Source organism: Poecilia reticulata, chromosome 21 (genome assembly GCF_904066995.2).
Source record: "Poecilia reticulata chromosome 21, P_reticulata-male-v2, whole genome shotgun sequence".
Taxonomy (NCBI): Eukaryota; Metazoa; Chordata; class Actinopteri; order Cyprinodontiformes; family Poeciliidae; genus Poecilia; species Poecilia reticulata.
In genome coordinates, this window is record NC_088850.1 from 8,548,652 (window position 1) to 8,570,576 (window position 21,925).

The 21,925-nt window shown below is 38.5% G+C and overlaps 2 protein-coding genes across 4 annotated transcripts in view; both read right to left on the bottom strand.

Moving 5' to 3' along the window:
• Positions 1-9,839, bottom strand: part of ezrb (ezrin b) — a 33,355-nt gene extending 23,516 nt beyond the window's left edge. The window contains exons 1-2 of one of the 2 annotated variants that reach the window (XM_008397519.3): positions 9,702-9,839; positions 7,591-7,725 (exon numbers count right to left, since the gene is read on the bottom strand). In XM_008397519.3, coding sequence (XP_008395741.1) covers positions 7,591-7,602 — 12 coding nt within the window. In that variant the 5' untranslated portion in view covers positions 7,603-7,725; positions 9,702-9,839. Of the gene's footprint in view, positions 1-7,590; positions 7,812-9,701 lie in introns of those variants that run through there. The other variant, XM_008397518.3, reaches the window with a different exon arrangement.
• A 2,888-nt stretch (positions 9,840-12,727) lies between these two features.
• On the bottom strand, positions 12,728-16,453 carry rsph3 (radial spoke head 3). Of its 2 annotated transcripts, none has more exons than XM_008397521.3 (8): positions 16,222-16,453; positions 15,069-15,150; positions 14,793-14,934; positions 14,569-14,714; positions 14,252-14,455; positions 13,615-13,777; positions 13,384-13,470; positions 12,728-12,859 (listed from the first exon to the last, which is right to left on the bottom strand). In XM_008397521.3, exons 1-8 carry the CDS (start codon positions 16,284-16,286, stop codon positions 12,789-12,791), a joined length of 960 nt encoding a protein of 319 aa, XP_008395743.1. In that variant the 5' UTR covers positions 16,287-16,453; the 3' UTR covers positions 12,728-12,788. The 2 variants fall into 2 exon arrangements, with proteins under 2 accessions (XP_008395743.1, XP_008395742.1); XM_008397520.3 differs by having other exon boundaries at positions 14,793-14,937; positions 16,222-16,452.
• Positions 16,454-21,925: the final 5,472 nt, after the last annotated feature.

A 21,925-nucleotide genomic window follows, 5' to 3' on the forward strand; every position in this document is an offset into this window, starting at 1 on the left:
TTTCACAAGATTTAAGACGCAGCACTTTGAGTGTTTATCTTCTTATATATTTTTTTTGTTTTGCGTTTTTGCTACATTTTAGGAAATTAAACAAAAGTTAACATTAGAGAAATATAATACGAGAGCCTGGTTTCAAATATCGATTTCATTTATTAAGAAAAAAATTGGCCAAACCAACCTCGCCCTGTGTCAAATAGTAATTTCCTCTTCAATCTAAACTTGCCAAGTCACCAAAAGTGGAATGAACTTAAGCAGCCTGTATGCTTGAGCTTAAAAGTGGTGTGTTTTTATAAAAAAATATATTTATATATATATGCTTTTACCCATTTGTTAAAATTCCATCATTATGTTGCGACAGCTAATGAAAGAATCTGTGAAAAAAGATGGAGCTCTTTTGCCTCTAGCCTTTGCCGTCATCTGAAAAAATACATTGCCCCATCAGGAAAATAAAAAATAAAAAAATAAAAAAATAAAAAAAAGAGAGCCAAGACGAATGTTTTAGCACTGTCAATCACCCTCATGTATGCTCCACTCACACCCTTCCCTAAATGCTCAGGCTAGTTGGCATTGCCTATGACAGCAGATAAAAAGCTTTCCTGGAACGGTAAGTTGTTTCTCTGCCATTAGAATATTTAGTAGCACATACAAAAGCTTGATTAACAGCGCCAAGACCTTCCTCCTGGCTGGGGTTGGTTGTTTTTGACCAGGAGCAGTGCATCTCTTCAGACTGCAATGGCAGCACCGGGAGGAAGTAGAGGAGATTGATCTTTTCATATCTGTCTCCTACAATCATGACATGGTGACAGTTTTAACAAAAATGTAAAAAAAATAAATAAATAAATAAAAATATTTTTGTAAAGCTTGCTTAGCTACTGTGGCTTTAAGGTTATTCCTTTGGTCAGAATGGTTTTCTCCTGGGAATTGTTTCCTCGCAGTTTATTTTTTTTATAACACTAACTTCAACTCAAGAAAGTGAGGTTTTAAGTAACTTAGATCTTCTGGGTTCATTTTGACTTTCTGGATAAGTCATTGGTACACTCTTGGAGTAATTTTTTATAGGCCAGACTCTCCCAAAACCGTATAAAGCTCTTTGAAATTATTTCTAAATCTAAAAATGTCAGTGACTGTTTTTTACTCATTTGTCCTTGAATTTCTTAGTTTAGGGCATGGTGTGTTGCCATTTTAGATAATTTTGCCAACTTTTGCTGCCAGAAAGGTTCTGTTTAAGTCTCTTAATTTAACAGATTGGGTAATAATCAGACAGGGGTGTGGTTAGAGAAACAACTTAGCTTTCCAGGAAGCAGTTCAATTCATAATTTAACATGGAAAGAAGTATTTTCACATAGGGTCAAGCTGGTTTGGATAATGTCCTTCCTTCAATAAACTAAATCATATTTTAAAATTGATCAAATTTGAAACATTAAAACATGATTTTAAAGAAAAAAAAAGAAAATCAGACAAACTCCTTAAAGGGTAAACTCTTTCACAGTACTGCAAGGTAAAGCATGCAAAACTACTACAGAACAGCGCCTGGGTGTATGTGTGTGTATTCGCGTATGTTTGGTAAGGGGGTGTATTTGCAGAGTAAACAGCAGGGGCTCTGCACTTTCAGAAACACACTGTCTGATTGAACCAAACTGTGCAGCAAATTCTGAGGTATTCAAATATCCAGAAAATGAATTCAAGTAAATAACACATTTTTTCATTAAAAAATGCCACATGCTCCAAGAAAGCAAACCATGATATTAGAGTGCTGGTTAAACTAGAGTCCCATTTTCAGAAATAAGGCACATCTTCCAGATCTCTGGTTAATGACTGATCTCAGCGATCTGCAACAACAGGACAGCTATCTAACTGAGCCACGCATCATGCACAGCAAGTCAGTTCTCTTGTCACAACAATCCACCCCGGTGATTAATCCACAGTTTCAATATATATATATATATGCAAACAGAACGATTGCCGTGACAAACGGAATAATAGAAAATGACGTCAACCGCGTATCATAATGGGGAGAAACAATATTCAGCACTGTAGGTTTAGTTAGCAATCATCAAACGTCATGAGAATTTAGACAAAGGCCATAAAACAACCCACAAATATTTACAATGGCTGCTTTGAGGCAAAGCACACACTGAATGACTTTTCCTGTGGATATAATGTCAAAAGTCCCTGGTATTTGCGGAGGTTATGAAAGAGACGGACCCTCCGAGTTTCGACCGGGCTTATGAAAATGACACCAAGAGGTCAGTGGACAGGGAGAAAGCCAGCTAACAGAAGTCTCCTGTGACATATTTCATCTCCAGTCCATTGTGACTGAATCTCTACGCCACCCACGGGAAGAGGGTTGCCCCTGTCTGGTGACTCAGTGCGACTCTGATTCCCATGAATCTACAAAGGCTTAGTGATGGTAAATCCTGCAGAAGCAGCAAATCCAATCACAACATTGGACAGAAAGCACCCGCTCCTACGCCGGTCAAGGAGATGATAAGGAAGAAGCAGTCTAGACAGTGGATAGTCAAGAAGACCGTTATCTCGTAACACATGTCTGCTACTTTCACAAGAAGTCAAAGCCATAAAAATTGAAAACTTTGAAAGGCAAGACACCTTCTCCTACAGCCTAAATTAAATTACAGCTTACAGCTACAGATGTTTTTGAAGTTCTGTACCCCAACAGAACATGTGTGCACAATTTGAAATTTAAGAGTCAGCAGCCTAATTAAGAGACCAGTTTCAAGTCTAAGCTAAAATGTAAGGAAAGGAGGGAGGAGGGACGACATTTTACAGCAAAACAAAGCTTTCCTTTCAGCTGCGTTGCCCCGGCAGCCCCAAACTATCTCACTGGAGCCAGATTACCAAAAATACCCACCAGAACTGAATCTGCTTTACCGAGTGTTTTCCTTTTATTAAAAATGATGATCTAGACATTGAATAGTTTGGGGAAGGTTTCTCACATTTGCAAGAAGTTACAAGCAGAGCACCTATAGAAAAAACACACAAAGCAGAATAAATGCATGTGTGGCACAGACGAGCCAAAAGAAACCGAGTGATATGTGATCTGAACCAGAGTTCTCCAACGGCAACGAACAATAAACTGTGACCATTCACAGCAGGGAAAAAAAAAAAAAAAAGACATGACACATTTCCTAAAAATATACCTGGCAGGGCCCCACAGTTCCACGATGGGCGGCTTTAGTCAGACAAACGTATGCAGGGTTCCATATTAGTCATTACAGTAATAACTGACTTCATCTTTTCAGCTAGGAAAGCAGTCAAATATAAGCTGCCATGACAACAAAGTGTATTCAAGTTTGGTAACCAGGAAAACAAACATGTCTATTATCAACTTTAACATTAAGAGTCATTTCAAACCAATTATTTCCCAAGAAAGGGGACATGACAGTGAGATCCATTTATAGATGGAATCAGTCTCCTTAGAAAGGTTTACTGCAGGACTGTTTGCCCAACCTCAGATTACGGAGGACAAGAGTGGCTCTTATCCCGACTGTGCCACCGTGGGCTAGATCTTTACCCCGAGTTGCACTATGGGAGTCTGGTTGTCCAGTCTGCATGTTTTGTGGAACTCTAGGCGGCTTATACTCATGTCCTCGAGGCATTTTGAGGCGAGGGCTGCAGAGGTATGAAGCAATAGGCATGCATTTAAGTGCTGCATAACCAAAGACTTCTAGACATAAAGTCAAGTTTATTCCTTACACAGGCTGGACTCAGAGTTTCCCCTCGTCTCCCATCATGTAGTAATCTTATTTTTATAGTTTGAATCTGAAATGTTTTCCATCCTGTCATGAAAAACTGAAGGTATAGTAATGGATGCCTAGTTTCAGAACCTCCACGTCTCATCTTTGTTCATGTAAATGATGTAGTTCTGCTCTGAGATATTCAGGAAAAAAATAAAACCTTCAGCAAGCACTTGTGTGGTTTATGGTGAATAGAAGGATCAGGGGTTTACCCAAAACCTAACAATTACCCTTTTATTCTATGAACTACTGACATGTCTCCGAAATTCCAAGCAAAAATGTAGGATTTATTTGCAGAAAATGAGAAATGATCAAAAATCGGTAAAAATACATCCAGAGTAGAATACACTCCTATCTAGGCTATAAAAGTTTACAAGCTGCTTTGGTCCTCCATCATAGGTTTCACTTTTAGTTTTGGTTCTGTTTGTTTTGATTTGATTTGACGAGCGAAAAAACAAAACTCAAAAGAAATGTGCTGTATTTAGAATTAAATTACATAACAGCTTAGAAAAAATCTGTTTTTTTTCCTAAGATTTTTATTTTTCCATTTTGGTATTCAACATTTTAGGTTCTGACATGTAGCATTTTCATTTTAATGCAACAAGCAGGCAGGTTCCACTAATGGACTCTTAGATTTCCATTGTGCTGTAATTGGTACCAATAGAGCTTTTGGTATCCTGGTGCTGAAATGATAGACATTTCAGAGAGAAAAAAAAAAGTGACGTTAAAGCAAATGTTGGTCAGCATGAATTCACACCAACGTAACTCACAAACTATTATAGACACTGCTGCATCAGTCGCTCTCTTTTTACCGTTTTACTTTTCACCTGAAATTCATTCAGGGTTTGTCAGAAGTCTGTTTAGCCCAACAAGTTATTTTCCAAGCAATTTCATGTTTTCTTGTAAAGAAGGACACTGTCTTCAGCTGTAGCAAAAGTTTTAATATTGATTCAAAAAATCTTTCACTTGTGATTTTTTTTTTTTTTTGTGAAATCAATAGACTGCTGGATCCTTATATCCAGTTTTTGTCTTACTTAAACAGAAAGTATATTTTCAAAAGGAGGTAAATGCTAAGGCACATCAAAAATCCCTGATATTTTTCCAGGTGTTGGCTTTGAAACTTTGTGGATCAGGTCAATCATGAGGCGGATTCCTTTCCCTCAGGTTAGCCAACAGGCACCAGTCAAGTTAAAGAACTGAGGTGGTCATCACATCTGTGGTTACAAAAAATAAGCTGCGCTGCATTCCTGAGTCAGATCTGTTCAATATTTAACCCTCTGCATAGCAACAAGTATCCAGAACAATGGGAACCGCCATTGTGATTCACATAAAAACCATCTACAAGAGATATGGACCAGCCTTAGGAGTATTTAAATACAGTCCTATTGGTTTCTGAAGCACGGATCACACCTATAGGGAGTACCCCATGAGATCAAGTGATAAAATGGTTGAAAATTGGTAAATCCCAATAATAGAACTGGCCGTAACTATGGAAACACCCATCATCAATGATCTCCTGTGATACTAGGCACTCCTTGTTTGGCTCGCGTCCTCAAGGAGACGGGATTCTGGGAGAGCCAAGGAGCGCCATCGTTTACTTCTCACAATGTGTCATTGAAATAAGTGACACATGAGTCACAGAGCCGTCGATATGGGAGCGATACACACACACACACACACACACACACACACACACACACACACACACACACACACACACACACACACACACACACACACACACACACACAGGTCCTTAAATATGGTTCAAGCTCTTATAATAAAAAAAGAGCCTCTCCTTTCCAACCACTTAATGCTGTTTGATTTTTGTGCCAAGTTTACGACTTGTATAAATCACAGCCACTTTACGTGCTTCTATGCAAGTTAGGATCAAATTCAAAGCAACTTTATACTCTCATCCTTTGATCTCAGTGGAGAAAAGCAGCTCAGGTGACTCATATTTTACTGGCATCGCTATTCGTTACATTTTCTTCCCTGTAGCTAAATGTCAGAAAATATTTTCGGTTAGGCGTGACCTTTGATTTTGATGATTTCTGTAAGGCTTTGCTGCTATGCTATTAAAGAGAACGACAATCATTTGAGAATTCAAACCCACAGGGGCATTTCACATAACTCACCCCATGTGGAAAATAAACCTTCAATTTCAACTTTTCAAATGTAAGATGTTTAAAATACGCAAGGAAATCAACTGATGACCAGCTAAGACCAATGGCAGAATTGTGGGAAATTCAAAAATCCAATTATCCTTCCAATCAGTGAACATATTAAGCACCAACAGATCACTGAAACAACTGTGTTCAGGACAGAAATTGTTAATGAAGGAAGAAAACTCTAAGTTAGCAATTTTCATAAAAAATTAAGATGTAAAAAAATAGACATCTGCAATTCATTCAGGTGACTACTTTTAATCAGGATGTAAAGATTTAGCAGAAAACCTGAAGGCATTACAGCAACTTTGCTACACTTCGAAAATGTTGACTGTCTTTTGTAAATCTCAGAGTTTTGCTAATTATCTAGGAAATATGAACAGAGATCCAGCTACAGTTAGCAATGCAGAGCCTTTTTCCTCCCTTTATATTTGTATTAAATGCTGGCTCGACTCACACTCCTCAAGCCTGTTAATCTAATTTCACACTTTTCACAGATGTGAAAAAAACAGTTTCTTACTTAAATCTCACCAGAAGCGAAAGTGAGACTCGGCAGTTGCGAGATGAATTTTTAAAGTGTAAAGCCGTCTGGAATAATTTCATTAAAAATACAGACTTTGTGTCCATTTGTCAGTTCTCCTGTTGGCAAAGATTGGGTGAATCACAGGGGAGGGACACATTGTCAGCATCTTCTTCTGAGCTCTTCACGTTGCCATGGAAAGTCAACCGTACAGTCTAATATTATGGTCCAAAAAGGCTGCTTTGTGGCAACGGCTTGTTGATGCTTTCACATGGCAGTGATGTCATTTCCACAGAAACACTCATGACAACCCAGAGGCCTTTTAAAACAAACCAGCAACACACTTTATGACTCCTATAGTTTGCTTTGGTCATCGTCATCACAACACAGGTTTGTTCACTACAACAAACTGTAGATAATAGTGGATATATTTTTATCCTTCCAATTTATTCCTCTTTTGCATAAATTACTTATTAAACTCCACTTTACAACAGTAAGTCCAATCAGAGTTATTTCACTGGAGGGGGAAAAAGTAGACAACCTGTTCATAACCAGACCATCTCCATCACTTTTTCCTGCCTACAATCAGATACACATGTGTGCCTCGCCAGGCATTTCCAAGGAGAAAGCTGAAAGAGGGGTGTGTATGACTGTACACCATGCAACAACTGGGGTGGGGCAAAGTGAGTCAGGAGAATGTGAAGAGAAAAAACCTGTTCGAATATATAGTTCAGCTTCTTCTTCTTCTTCAACTGGCGGACAACTCCCAAAATCCAGACAGCTGAACTTTCAATACACTTTTTTTGTTTGAAATACAAGAAAATACGATTCAACTGATAATCTGACAACTTATTAACCTACACTTTAGCCACATCTCATATATATATATTTTTTATATTTGTCTTTTTTGTTTCAAATTCCATCTTATACCGTTATGCGCCATCTAGTTAGTGAAGTAAGATTTTTGATCATCTTTCAATAAACTCCCACACTATGTCTGTAATGACTTATGCTATTTAAATATTTTTAGTGAAATATTTTAGTAAAATTAAAGTATTTATGATTAGTGTAAGCGCTACCTCAGGTTTCCAACAACACAAGTGATTCAACAGGCACCGAGTGAAAATATCAATGAAGGGTCACCTACCGCTCTGGGCATTTTGCCGTCCTTTTCCCCCGAGCTGCTAAGGAAAAAAACTGCTAAATATGATAACCAGAAATAAATAATAAATAAAATAAAGACGTGTCCTCCGTGCGCGGCTCCGGATCTCAGAGCGTCCTCCTGAGAGAGACAAAAGAAGAGAAACGAGTTTCAGCCACTTGTGCGTTACTTAAACTCAGCTGCTCAGGTCGACACTCCTGCGGGCGACAGTCATCATGAAGATGAATCATCAAAGTCCGCAAACGTAGCACGAGCTACGCCGGAATACTTCAAAATAAAAGTCGAACAACCAAGATATGCTTTTTGCTTTCCATACAAAGATGCATAAAAAAAAAAATATATATATATATATATATATATATATATATATATATATATATATATATATATATATATATCCACTTTTGGTCAAAAGTTATAGAACACCCGATTTCTTCCAGTTTTTTATTGCAATTCAAGATGTTCAAGGTTACCAGAATTATAGAAAATGGCTTTTTTTTTTAAGAAACACAAAAAATGGTTTAAGAGTTTAAAGTTTTCCTGCTGCAATAGAGGTCTACCATACATTGAAATCTGATGCTACCAATAACAGCAGTGTTGGAACACATTCCTTTTTATTGGTGCTCATGAGCATATCAAACAGTCTTGTACGGCAGAAAGTGTCAAGAAAAAGGTAGCTAACAATGAAAGAGAGAAATGCAAGTCTTTCCTACAGAGAAATGATAAAGAAAGTCAAGGTGTCAGTCAACTTCACCATCACAAGGCTCTCAAAAACTGGAGCAAACTCTGACGGGAAGAGATCTGTCACAACTGAGTCCAGATGGCAAGTCTCTGAGAGTTAACGGCTTGCTTGATATGCAGCTCACGGGACAACAGCTGGCCAATGTAAGCAAAACTCAGTTTCAACTCACATTTCAAGTCCACAACACTTTAGACTGGAAGAAGACATTTTGGAGTGATGAGTCAAAATGTAAAATCTTTGGTTCATCGTGCAAGATCTTCGCACGCTGTCAAGTAGGAGAAAAGGTGATTCTATATGTGTGGCACAAACTGTTTTGCCGGATCCAAAATGAGAGGCACCCTGAACCAAAACGCCAACCACAGCATTCAACAGCTCAATGCATACCTTCTGGTATGCATTTAGATAGTCAGGACATCATATGTAAGCAAGATAATGACCACAACATAAGTCCAATTGCTTATTTGTACTGTATGCTTTAATTTCAGTGTGTAAAGAGACATTAAACTACACATTTTAATAGCAAAAATTAAAAAAATTGGGCTGTTCTAAAACTAAACCTGATCTTTGAAATTTCACAAATATTTTGGGATCATTTTTCAACAAAAAGATTTTCCGGATTTTATTTTAAAATTACAAACCGGAAGTCTTGCAGCTTTGCGTTAGCTTGACCAAATTGACACAAAGGCACATGGAAGTTACATTTTCTATGCAATGTGCCTCACCCACTTTCTATAATAAATGTTTATTCTCTCCACCCTTCTCTATTTTAACATTCAGCGATGACGCCTGTAGATTTCGCCAACAGGCGCACACCTCAATTTATTTTCTTATCCAACTATTTGTTTGTGTCGCCTAACAAAGTCGATCGCAAACAGGCAAAACTGCGTCCTATACAGTGAAAACACACTAAGCTCTCAAGCGGCGCTGCCTGTTTACAGAGTGTTCAAATGTAACAAAGTGACGATTTATGGACCTGGAAATGTTTCAGAGTTTTGGTTTGGTAATGTGCACACCCACATATACAGCGAGAGGGAAACTAAGCTCAGAACTGTTTCATTCTTCTGTTTTTTAGCACATATTTTTACTAATAAAATTGAGCACAAAAACTGCAAACATTTCAGCATCTTCAGTTTGGGTGCTAATATTGAAATTTGGCTTTGAGTGGAAGCTACGTTGTCACATCCTAATCCCACAGACACCTGTTGGGAGATTTTCCTCCTTTGTGCAGCGCAGCAGGGAAGTGCGCGGCAGGATAAAAATAAAAAATAAAAAAGTGCGGAAAAGCCAAGTATTTGCGCGTTTTTAAAGATGCACCGCTAACTCAAACCAATAGCTGCTGAGATGGAAGTCTTACCGGAGCTTGGCGTTGGGTTTTGGGAGACGAGTTTGTGTTTGTCCGGAGCGGGCAGCCGCAGATTTTCCTCCAAACTCAGTGAGTGCAGACAGACGCAATATGGCGCTCCTCCATCCCACACAGAGTGGAGAGCGGCTGCAGGATGCGGGACTCCATAGGTTCACATTTTCTGCTGTCTACAGGTGCATCTCAACAAACTGGGATATCAAAGAAATATTGATTTATTCCTGTAATTTAATAAATAAGTGAAACTCATGTACAGATGTATTACACACAAACTGATATATTTAAGGCGTTTACGTATTATAACATTTCATGATTGTACCTTACAGCTAATGAAAAAACAATCGATGGAGTTTTGTCACATGGAAAGACCCCTAAAAAGTAAACAAACCTGAAGGCTACTGTTAAAGCAAATGCCACAGCACATCAATGTAATAACTCACCAAAGGTGCTATAACTAAATGTTTAATTGCATTTTCATGGGCTGACATTTCAGTTGTGAAAATATTTTTTTTTATTATTTTAGTCAAAAATGGGCTGCACAGTGGTGCAGTTGGTAGAGCTGTTGCCTTGCAGCAAGAAGGTTCTGGGTTCGATTCCCGGCCTCGGTCTTTCTGCATGGAGTTTGCATGTTCTCCCTGTGCATGCATGGGTTTTCTCCAGGTACTCCGGTTTCCTCCCACAGTCCAAAAACATGACTGTCAGGTTAATTGGCCTCTCCAAATTGCCCCTAGGTGTGAGAGTGTGTGTGCATGCTTGTTTGTCCTGTGTGTCTCTGTGTTGCCCTGCGACAGACTGGCGACCTGTCCAGGGTGACCCCCGCCTCTCGCCTGCAACGTTAGCTGGAGATAGGCACCAGCAACCCTCCCGACCCCATTAAGGGACAAGGGTGCAAGAAAATGGATGGATGGATTTTAGTCAAAAATATTATGATTGCTTGTGCATTTTTTCCTTCCACGCAAATTTCAATTAATACAGTCGTGTGCATATGTGAACAGCCAGTTGTTTAAGCAACAACTATCAAGTCACCCCAAATTCTGTGGGCCATAAAATAACATTTCTGTTTCTGTTAATATTCCAATGACCTGCTTTACTGATGTTTGAAGCATTATCAAAATTAACAGATAAAAATGATTGAAATATAAACTTCTGGGTGCACTGACTATAACTATGAGATTTAAGTTTTAAAACAAACTACGGAAATGAATGTACTTTTTAAATGTATTAAGATATTTGTGCATAATTACGGGACCCTCATTCAAAATAAAAATGTGTTTAAAGCTGAATTCATACACAACTGATATAAATAATGATTCTTTATTGATTACATTTTATTTTTCAAATGATTTAATTCTATATTTGATTCATGACTCAGTAACAATCTGAAAGGGGAACATTTACCTCTAAACGAGCTGCGTAAATCGAGTGAGAGCGATCAGTCATGCGTGCAGCACGAACTGTTCATTCGACCCGACCGAAGGGAAACGTTTGAAGCGCATCCATCAGCTGATCAGAGACTGTGAACGAGAGGTCACCTGCCGCTGGTTACGTCACAGCAGAAACTTTCACAGACAGGAAGTGATCCACCGCACCCAGCGGGCGGAACTTACCCAAAGAGCTGCGGCGAGCAGAGGTGGGAGGCGTCAAAGGTGAGCCGACCAATGGCGACGCGGGGATTAAAATAGAGCCGTATATATCCGAGGTTTCACCTACTTCTCTACATCACACGAAACCACACAGGGATGCGGTAGTCCTGCTCACCCCGCCACTCCCTTCACCGAGTGAAACGCGGCTCTGCCTCATCGGGGGACAATGTGTTCCATTTATCTCCAGGATCTGAAGAACTAAAAATAAAACTGGTCCCAAACGTAATTTTGGCGGAACGTCAAGCTTAATGATATGAAAGGAATTCAAAGGCTAAAAGGAAATTCCCAGATTGGTCATGAATGATTTTTTAAAAAAAAGAAGAAGAAGAAAGGATGTGGAGACTTGACTTGTTCTTTGTATTCTATTATTATGAGAGCTCCGTGAACAGTTTGACAAAAATGCAAAGCCTTCTTTTATTTGCCTGTAGGCGCATCTGAATGAACAGATGCTGATGCAAATTGATTAATTCAAAGGAAAGGCACTTTGAATGATCCCTTTGGACTGTTTGAAGCTCATTGATTGCCACCAGTTGAGTGTCTCAGCTCATAAAACCTGAGAGAATATGTCATTTTTGTTTGCTTTGCTTTGGCTGAGAGGAGAGGCGGTTCTGGACACCAGTGAGAAGCTGTTTATGGTTCCTTGGGCCATTAATGCAAAACTTCACATTTGTAGCTATGTGTATATAGTTTATTTACGAGTACAGTTTTTAAAAAAAATCTAAATGATTTTCGTAGATTTCTGTTTCTAACAGGGCTTGACGTAAACACACAGATTTGACCTTTGACCTTTTAACACGCTGTCCCCACTCTTGACAGTATTCTTAACAATCCATTTTATCTTATTTTAGCCAAACACACTTATCCTAAAGTGATGTCATCCCTGACTCCATAAACCAATACATGAATAAATAATGTGTGGAAATATTGAATGGGAGGCAGTTTCACCCAGAGAGTATTTTTATCTGAAATGACTGTTTGCATTTTAAACAATGTTATCAAATGATGATGTAAGAGCTGTACCACATAACGAAATTGAACACCCGAGAGAAACATTCATCACTTTCACACATTGAGAAAAGGACTTTGACATGGCATCTCTTGCTAAAATCTATTTATTTTTTTAATAAAAGTGACCATTAACAGAAAGCAGACTCAGCCTACTGGATAGCTGGATAAATTTATGTAAAGCTTTAGAGGTTTATTAATAAACACATAAGTCATTTTCTCAAGATCCTGGATCAACAAAATATATTTCTTAATATAAAAGCTAAAATGGTTTGTTATATACAAGTCAGAGGGTATCCTTCAGATCACAAAACAGTGTAAAGTACATTTGTGTTTTCTATTGACAACAGACTGAAGCGTGAAAGATAAAAACACTTTTTTATGACTTTTATTTCTGGTGGAACATTTGCTGATCAGCTGATCTTTTCATGAGTCAGAAGTCCTGACTGAACTTGAGATGCTTAAAATCCCCCAGTCTTTTCAGAGTGACTTCATAGATGATGTCTGAAACAGACACACAAGATGAACATCTTTAAAACGCGTTTTGCTCAGTGATGCTCTTGCTACTCCTCCAGGACCTGTGCAATGTTTAGTAACTACCAGTAGATGGCACCAGATGAAAGCGTTACAACTTTATGCAAGCTTTTAAATATTTTGGTGGCACAAAGATGGGACTGGCAAAATGATTTCCATTTGTACGCTGTTCAAGTAACCGTGGCTGTTTCTGAATAATTACATTTCTTTACAAAAGTATTCATACTCCCCTGAACGCTAGAGCAGGGCAAGCCACTTGATTGCAAAAGAAAAGAAAAGAAAAACACAAGAACACGTGGAAGTTTTCAAATCTTGCCCAAGATGTTCCTGAAAACCTCTCAAGACTTCACAAAACATGACAACGGATGCTAAATAATAGAGTGGACTGAACATTTCAAAGTGTAAATAATTTAGAATAACACATCTGAAGCTATTGATGAAGCTGTGATAAATTAAAAAGGTTGAAAACAACAAAAAGAATCGGAGTATCTTACTGTCCAGCACTTCTCTTGCTGCATATCTCTTGTCTAATTGTTTGTTGACCTCAGTAATGAGCCATGGGAGGAAATTCACTGAAATATCTGCAAAAATAACACCAGAAATATACATATTAATAAAAAATAAATAAATAAATAAACAGGCCATGGAAAAGCCTCCACGCAGGCACTCAGAGTAGAGCACCACCGCCCTCTTGTGGTAGAACAATGAAAGCTGAAGAGGCTTACCTTTCTCCACAGGGTCATAGAAGTAGCCGTGCCTTCTGAGAGCGGAGAAGACTGCAGGGAGGAGTCCAGCCAAGTACTGCTGGCTGAATACCCGGGCGGCGATCTTCTCTGCAGTTTCCTGCTCCTTCTTTAGCACTTCCTTCTGCTGGGCAACTCTGCGCTCCTGGAATCAGAAGGAAAGTGTTTTTTTATATATATATTTCTTCTGGGTATGATAGTACCAATTCAGGCACAAAAAATAAATAAATAAATATATATATATATATATATATATATATATATATATATGTATATATATATATATATATATATATATATATATATATATATATATATATATATATATATATATATATATATATATATATATATATGTATAAGAGATATTTCTAAGAAAAGTGTCAATCAGATTAGATTTGATGAGTCTCCTTGACAACAGCAAGCCCATCAAACCAAAACCACAGCTCACACCATAAAACATAAAAATAGCTCTTATGAAATTACAGCTACTGCTTGCATAAGAAGTACAAACTATTGCCCACATGCTACTTTAAGATAATAAATACAGCATTGAATGAAGTCAAAATGAGGGTAAGAGTGTTGAATGCTTAATAATTGTAGCTGCTTGTTCTCGTACTTTCTCCTCTCGGTAGCGTCTCTCCTGCTCCTCCAGACGCTGCACCTCTGCCAGCTCGTTGTTTCGGAGCTCTTGGAAGACCCTCTGCTGGGTCCGCAGGCAGGCCAGCTCCTCCTCCTCCATCACTTCCAGCAGGGACTGTTCAATCGTCTTTCCAACCAGAACCTCCAACACAGGCTGCACCTCCAGGTCAAAGTCAAAGAGCTGCAGAGGATACATATATGTAGATGATGCATCGTTTGCTTCACCCTGCAGTCACTGTCTGTCTGTCAATATGTAGACGTTAACTTTAGTGGATTTCCGCTGAAAATACTCACATCCCCCTCCTCTATCTGCGTTTCAACATCTACCCCAGATTTGGCAGGAACAAAGAGCGGCGTTGATGGTTTGTCCAGGAACTCATCGGTCTGACAATCAATCTCACTAACTTGAATGATATTGCTCAGCTCCTCGAGGAAAGAGTCTGGAAATAACAGAGACAGTAGTTTGTTTGCAGGGTTCAATTGCACATGGGAAAACAATTTTAGACAAAGTGTTTCACCTGTTTGTACAACAACATGTTGTCTGCCCTGTATAGCTTCAGGAGTCTTGGTTTTTAACTGTTCCTTGGCCTGTTTTCGAGCAATAGCTCTCCTTCTGTACGCCTGCTGTCTTTGCTGCAAACCAGGGTCTGATTGATTATTCTGCTGAAATTGGGGGATACAAGATCACTCAAAATTCAAGAATACTTTATTTATCCCAAAAGGAGATTAAGTTAAAAATGATAATGATGACAAAAATGTAGAAAAAGAGGGTAACACAGATGTTTCATCCATACTTTTGAATTGAACTGCTGGTCGTGGAGATTTCCTCTGACGACACGACGATCATACATAATGTTTCCATACTGCAGCTGGTTCCTATTTCGGCAACAAAAGAGGTGCGATAAAATCTTCAGCAGTTTTAACGTTGTCATCCTGGTCGTTCAGAGAGAAAAACTGATCCATGTAATGTTATATTTAAATACAGAAGGAGTGTTTGGAATGCTTTTTCAGACATTTTGTTTGTTGACCTTGAGAAATATTACTAAAGTGCAGTGAATACCAATTAAATTTTTTTTCTTACCTTTGCTCTTTGGCGCATTTAGATGTTGTTTTTCTTTGGTGAGTTAACAAAAGCTGAGATTATTATTTTTTTATTATTTTAAGTCACAGCCAGGTGTGATTACGAGTTGACCTATATAATCAAGAAGTCTCATTAAACAGGGACTGGGTTTTATGCCCTGTAGCATAAAACCCAGACAAATAATGTCTGGTCATCAGTTTACCTGGCTTATGTAGCAGGAGCATGATTTAAAGTACACAGCATGTCTACTTCTGAATAGCTCGCAAAACAAAAGAAAGGCTTTACATTAAAGAATTTTCATTTAGAAATGGGAATTTTATCATCAGACAGTGAAATTACAGTTAAAATATACAAGTTAAAGAGGTAATCTCCTATTTTAATGTCAAGTAATTAAAAAGAAAAATAAACCCAAATTTGACTGATATTTGTACTGATTTGTCTGACAACTTTAAAATCAGTGGGTTTCATACTTTTTAGTTGTTGTCCTTCAGTGAAAGTGAAGGACTTTTTTTATTTTAAAATCATTTACTTAAAACATAAAAACATTAAACAATGGCAGACATAGACTTGATAACATATTAACTTTATTTTTCTTAATCTATTTTGACTCATCTTTAAATTACAGAAACATGCATGCAGTAGTCAGATTTTTTTTCAAGTATTTTAAATCCTAAAAATAATTTCAAGACCCTGTATTTTATGCTATAGCCCACAGTGAGGACCCGACCCCACGCTTGGGGACCACTATGCAAAATTACACTGCTAATCTGGACCTGTAAGCTCATACAACTATAATGTAACAACAGTAACAAACAAAAAACTTGCAGCTTTATCATTTTAGCTAAACAGTTTAAAAAGAAACGTACGGGTCGGGCAGATCTCTGTATCTGCGGATCTCCACAGGTTTGGGGTGACTTGAGTAGGTGAACATCCCGTTTGGTTCTCTGGGGCAGTAAAGCTGGAAAGCAATGGATCGGAGACCGCTCCAAACTTTATTTACCGAGATTCGGTTCAAATTGGCGGTGACACTTGATGAGTAAAGTGGTCTGTTTGGAAGCTAACAAGTGCGCAACGGTTGTAGCAACCGTATCCAGGAAGAAAACAAAGCGGACGTTACGTCACTTCCATTCAAGACCAACATTTTTTACGAGTTGTACGAGTTGACTAATTATAAATCTTAACTCGCCCACCGTATTTTTTTTTTTTTCTTTTTTGCGTACCTTTTTGCTGATAACTAGGAACACTATTTATGTGCTGATGAAGTTAATTCAATTGCCTCATGTTTTAAAAACGCCCAACTAAAAATAAAACATCAAACTGTTAAGGAAGTAATAGTTTTTAAATTACAGAAATGGGATTAGAAAATAAAATAAATATAGATCTTTTCTCTTTGTACCCAATTGTCAAAAGTTCAGAAAAGACAAATCTGATAAAGCGTCCACAAAAAAAGTATAACTAAAATAATTGTGCCTAATAGGAATATAAAACACAGAAACAAATTATTTATGAACACTTAAGGCTGGCCGTTTTGTCATAAGTGTTAATTTGATGCAAAGTCAAATTAACATCTTTCTCTGCGTTACATTTTTCTTTGTATCATCAGTACTTGGAATTTCATAGCAGGTTATGTTGCTATTCGCAGACTATTTTTGCCTTGTTGCAAACAATAAATTATCTCAACTTCTTGTGGTTCAGGTCAACACCCAGACGTCCCTGACGCTCGTTTCTTGTTTTTTAAGAATACATTTAAACTTGGACAAGAACAAGAAGCTCAGAACAGCTGCTAAAATAAAAAGTCTCCTCATTAAAAAGTGCCTGATAGCTCTCTTCCCCCTGACTCAAAGCTAATAAAGACACAGGTAGTTCAAAAAAAAAAAAAAAAAAAAAAGTTCTGAGTATAACCTTTTGAAGCAAACACCACATCCTGCGTAAAAAGCCAAAAGGTGAAAAGTCATCCTCCTAGTGTTGCACACCTACATTTTCCCTAAACTATAAACATAAAAAAGTGTTACTTCAAAAGCTCTAATTCAGTCTGGACACTCTGACTCACATTATCTTAATGGTTACATCGTGATAAAACCGAATATATACGTAGAGAGGCCTTTGGGAACAGGCAGTACGTGCAACATCGACTGACTGCATGTGTGGTGCACAGGCAAAGCGTGACTGCACACTTGAAAACAGATTTGTTTTGCTCCCTGCCAACAACAAGCTGCGGGCAGCATGAGGTGTTTAGTAAAAACCTGAAACACAGCTGAACGCGGCGCCGAACCACAGGCAGCATTCTCAGCCGTACGTAAAGAAAAGTCTGAAAGTGTCAGAGTAAAGTAGGACAGCAACCAACCCTAAACTGTTTGCAGGAGGAGAAGAGGTCAGGGCTTTGTGAGAGTGACGTCAGAGCTGGACCTATCAATTGTTTAATCTACGTCTTGATTTTTCTCTACAGAACTGTCAAATATAATTTTTCTAATACTGCTATTATATAACGTAGCCCCCACAACAGCGTTTATTCACAATGTAGAGCTAAATATAGCTGCAGCAACATATGCTTCTTTGTATAACGAGCATCCACTCATTCAAGGGATTGGTATGCTTTGAGGAGCTGGGCTTTGCATCCCTTAGTGCACAGTGCATTGTTCATGCCTCAGTGGTCCCAAATCATTACGCTTTATTAAAATGAGCAAACGGCCAGGCTTTGCCACTGTATTAGCCTGTTCTCATTAACCAGAGCTGCAACATTATGTAACCGGCAGGGCAAGCTTCCACACGTTCACCCTTTGTTTTTGGGGAGGCTTTGAGTCTGAAGTTCTCCTCACACAACCTAAACGTTTAAACTCTCCGATCACAGACAGGAAGTTTCCAGGCTGACGTCAGTAAGAGAGTTATCCCTGTGGCTTCAACATTTTAGAACAATGGGTCTTATCTTGGACAGTGAAGAAGTGAAGTGTTACGCATGGGTGCAAAACAGAGAATCTGTGCGGGGGGGAATGGTTGTTGAAACTGTGCAAAAGGTGCATCAACAGTTTTTGTAGAAGCAGGAAAACAAAGAGGCTCCTGCAGTGCTTTTAAAATACATTTGTGATGACTGGCAATGAGTCTTTTACATCAGTGTGGAGGAATTTAAGATCTATAGACTAGATCACTCCAAAAACTTTATTCTTTTTTTTTTTTTTCTTTAGCCATTTGGAGATAGACTTGCATCCACATCCACCACTATGTGTAACACCATGATGTTTCATAAACAGTATTTATGAAATACTGTTACATTTATGCCAGGTTTAACTGTAAGCTATGTTTCATTATGTGTAATTTTAATAATGAAATCAGAACAAGTGTAACGGAAAGCAGACGAGAAACAGGACGGGGTGGAGTAGCAGGGTGGAGTAGCAGGGTGGAGTTACTGGCCATGTTACTGAAGGAATCTGTGAAAGAACAAATTAAAATGTTGAGCCTAAATACTGAGGGATGAGGGGAGGATGACAGCAGATGCAGGTGAGAGAAATCAGGTGATTGAACACCCAAAGTGAAAAATGTTTTGAAATTTCACAAGTTCAGACGTGTGCGCTTCTCACAGTTTAGAAATGAAGATATCAGCAGTCAGGCATTAAGTCCTTAAAAACTAATTAAAAACTACTGTGATTTCCATTACGTTTCTTTACAAGCTTTGAACACTGTGATGCGGTTAATGCTAAGTTTTTACCGATGGGTTTGAACGAAATCTGTCACAGAAGAACACAACGTTAGTGGTTTTACTGCACAGGAGGAAGATGAAGAAAGCAATCAATGACTTTTCCTGGTAGGCAACTGCATTTATTTATGTTTATTACTATTTTGGAGCAGCTATGCTCTAGGGAATGTTTGGAAAAAATCTTTCATGCACGTATATTTCATTTAAAGTTATATCAGTGTAAATATCTCATGGTGCAACTTAAACAACTGTGGCTCATCGACAAATGGGGCTGTCATGTTTTTTTTTTCTTTTCAAACTTAGTGCACTCAATTGTCTGGGAATTATGGTAACTTTGCTTTTCTTGCTCGAATCTTCTACTTGTGGGATTTTATTTTTCTCCATGTGAAATTTACAGATCCTTACACTTTCTTCGACTCGTCATCTTAGCTGACGTCACCAAGAAGGAGCAAGAATACAACCTCTTTGCAAACGAGTCACTTTGCAAATATTTTTTTATAAAACAAGCAGAAATGATCATTCAATCCAAGCAAGGGAGGTGCTGCATGGAGAAGGAGAAAATATAATTACTTCCAAGGGTAAAAATTGTAGATGATGTGCTGCTTTTTTTATGATATGGTCTATTTGCTTCACAACACTTCTATTGCAACACAGCATAAGAAATCTGCTGAAGTCCTTGTGCCCCACACTTCACGTGAGCGTTGTCGTTTCAATATTTACTGCAGGACATGTTCACGCCGCTGATTGTTGAGCAGCTCATCACCCTGAGCACTCATGACACAATGTGTACTTCTCCTGCCTTCATTATCGACAAGCGGTCACAGTCAGCTGAGCCGTGACAAAGCTCGCTGTCAAGAGCTGCTGGACACGGTCATTATGGCTGCCACATCAAAGGTAGCCTGTTAATAAACACGTGCTCACTGACTCACATTGAGAGGAGCAAAGGATAAAATATTAAAACGCAGAACAAAAATACGGGTCGATGTTCGATTGTCAGGTCGATTCAGCTGTTTTTCATGAGCAAAAGACGAAAAGAAATAATCAAAAATGTCCAAGAATATGATAAAACACAGCAGCTTAAATACACACATAGGCACATCTATTGAATTGCTTTTAAATCAGCCAATCACCTGGCTTAATAAATAATCACCCCAATGTGTGTTTAGGCATTTGGGGTCTTTCTTTGTGAAGCTCGCATGTTCTCACCGTGCATGTGTGGGTTCTGTTTGGGTACTCTGACTTCCTCCCACAGCCCAAAAACACGACGGTTGGGTAAAGTGAACACTCAAACTTGCCCTTCAGTATGAGTGCACTAGAAAAAAAAAGACTGCATTTCCAACTTTTTTTAAAAAATTGTTAATTGGTCACACAAGGAAACAAATTAACTTTATCCAAGTTAATTTATTAAGTTTATTTAGTCGTCAATGTAAACAAACATAAAGTAAATTTGTGTTCATTGTAATGAGCTGGGCTTTGCATCCCTTATATTTTTTTTATTTGGAGCTCCATTCTCTTTTTTCACTGTTTTGCATGGTTCATTGACCTGGGTTGTCCTGTTGGACTGGCGACCTGTTCAACCCGCCTCTCGCCCCACTGAGCCTCAGTGGGAACAGAAAAGGGAAGGATGGGTGTAATAAGAAATGTCGATATCTGACAGCCTTTCAGACAAGCAGTTAGTGATCATAACCTCAAACCAAGATCCCAAAGATGTTAGGACACCATAAGAGCTTAGATGGATCAGATCTAAAGTCATGTAAGGCATTATGAAAAGCCTTGGTGGATATAACTACTGCTGTGCAAAGGGTCTCCGAGATGGTTTTTACTGCAATGTCATGCTAAGTTGCCAGGATAACTATTATTAGCAATACAAGCTAAGAATATATTTCTCTCCATGCTAATATTTAAAAGTTCAGATAGTTATTTATAAACAGCACAGCCATATTTAATCTGTAGAGATATTTACTCACACATGAAGTTCTTGGAAAAATACTGGCTTCCTCAACTTGCAAGCCAGAAATCCCAGCTTCTGAGGACAAACTGAATCTGTCACATTCACAAAATAAAAGTCTCCACCCAAAAACAAAAAGCAGTCCTTTAATATTTGAATCACAGCACACATACACTGCGGCGTTGTTTCGAAAATCTTCTGCAGTGTCACAAGATTTATTTCTCTTGCATTGACAACGGTCTGACCGCTCCAGCACACTCCAAAGATTCTCAGTGGAGTTCAGGTCTGGACTCTGTGGTGACCGATCCACGTGTGAACATGATGTCTCATGCTCCCTGAACAACTCGTTTAGAATTTGAGTCTGATTAATTCTGGCATCATCATCTTGGGATGTGCCTGTGTCATCAGGGTCATTGTATGTTGATAGTGAGCTGACCTCATTCTGGAACACATACTGCACCGAGACCTGACCAACTGGAGCAACCCAAGATCAGCCCTCACTAGGCATGATGGGTAATAATCACTTCCCTCATCACTCTGGAACCCTGGGTAAATCTGCACTCATCAGACTGCATGACCTTCTTCCATTGCTCCAGAGTCCAATCTTTATGCTTAAATTTTCTAATTTTTCCCCCAGTTATTCAAGTGATCACAAAGCACCATCATTCAGGATTTTCTTCCAGCCATATTTCCTCCTTGAAGACGACATGTCCCCCACAAGTAGTAGTTTCTGAAGTAGTTTCTTCAATCTCAACAGATGCTTTCTCATGCGAAATCTTTCATGAGTTTGTTTTGTCTGTCTGAATCTCTAGCATCATGTGACCCATTATTGTTGGTGTTTAGAGTTTGGAAACAATCCATTGTCTAACCACAAGTTATTTGTGGCAAAGATCTTGCGCAAGATTCACCGCAGATGCACAAACATGTTGACTTA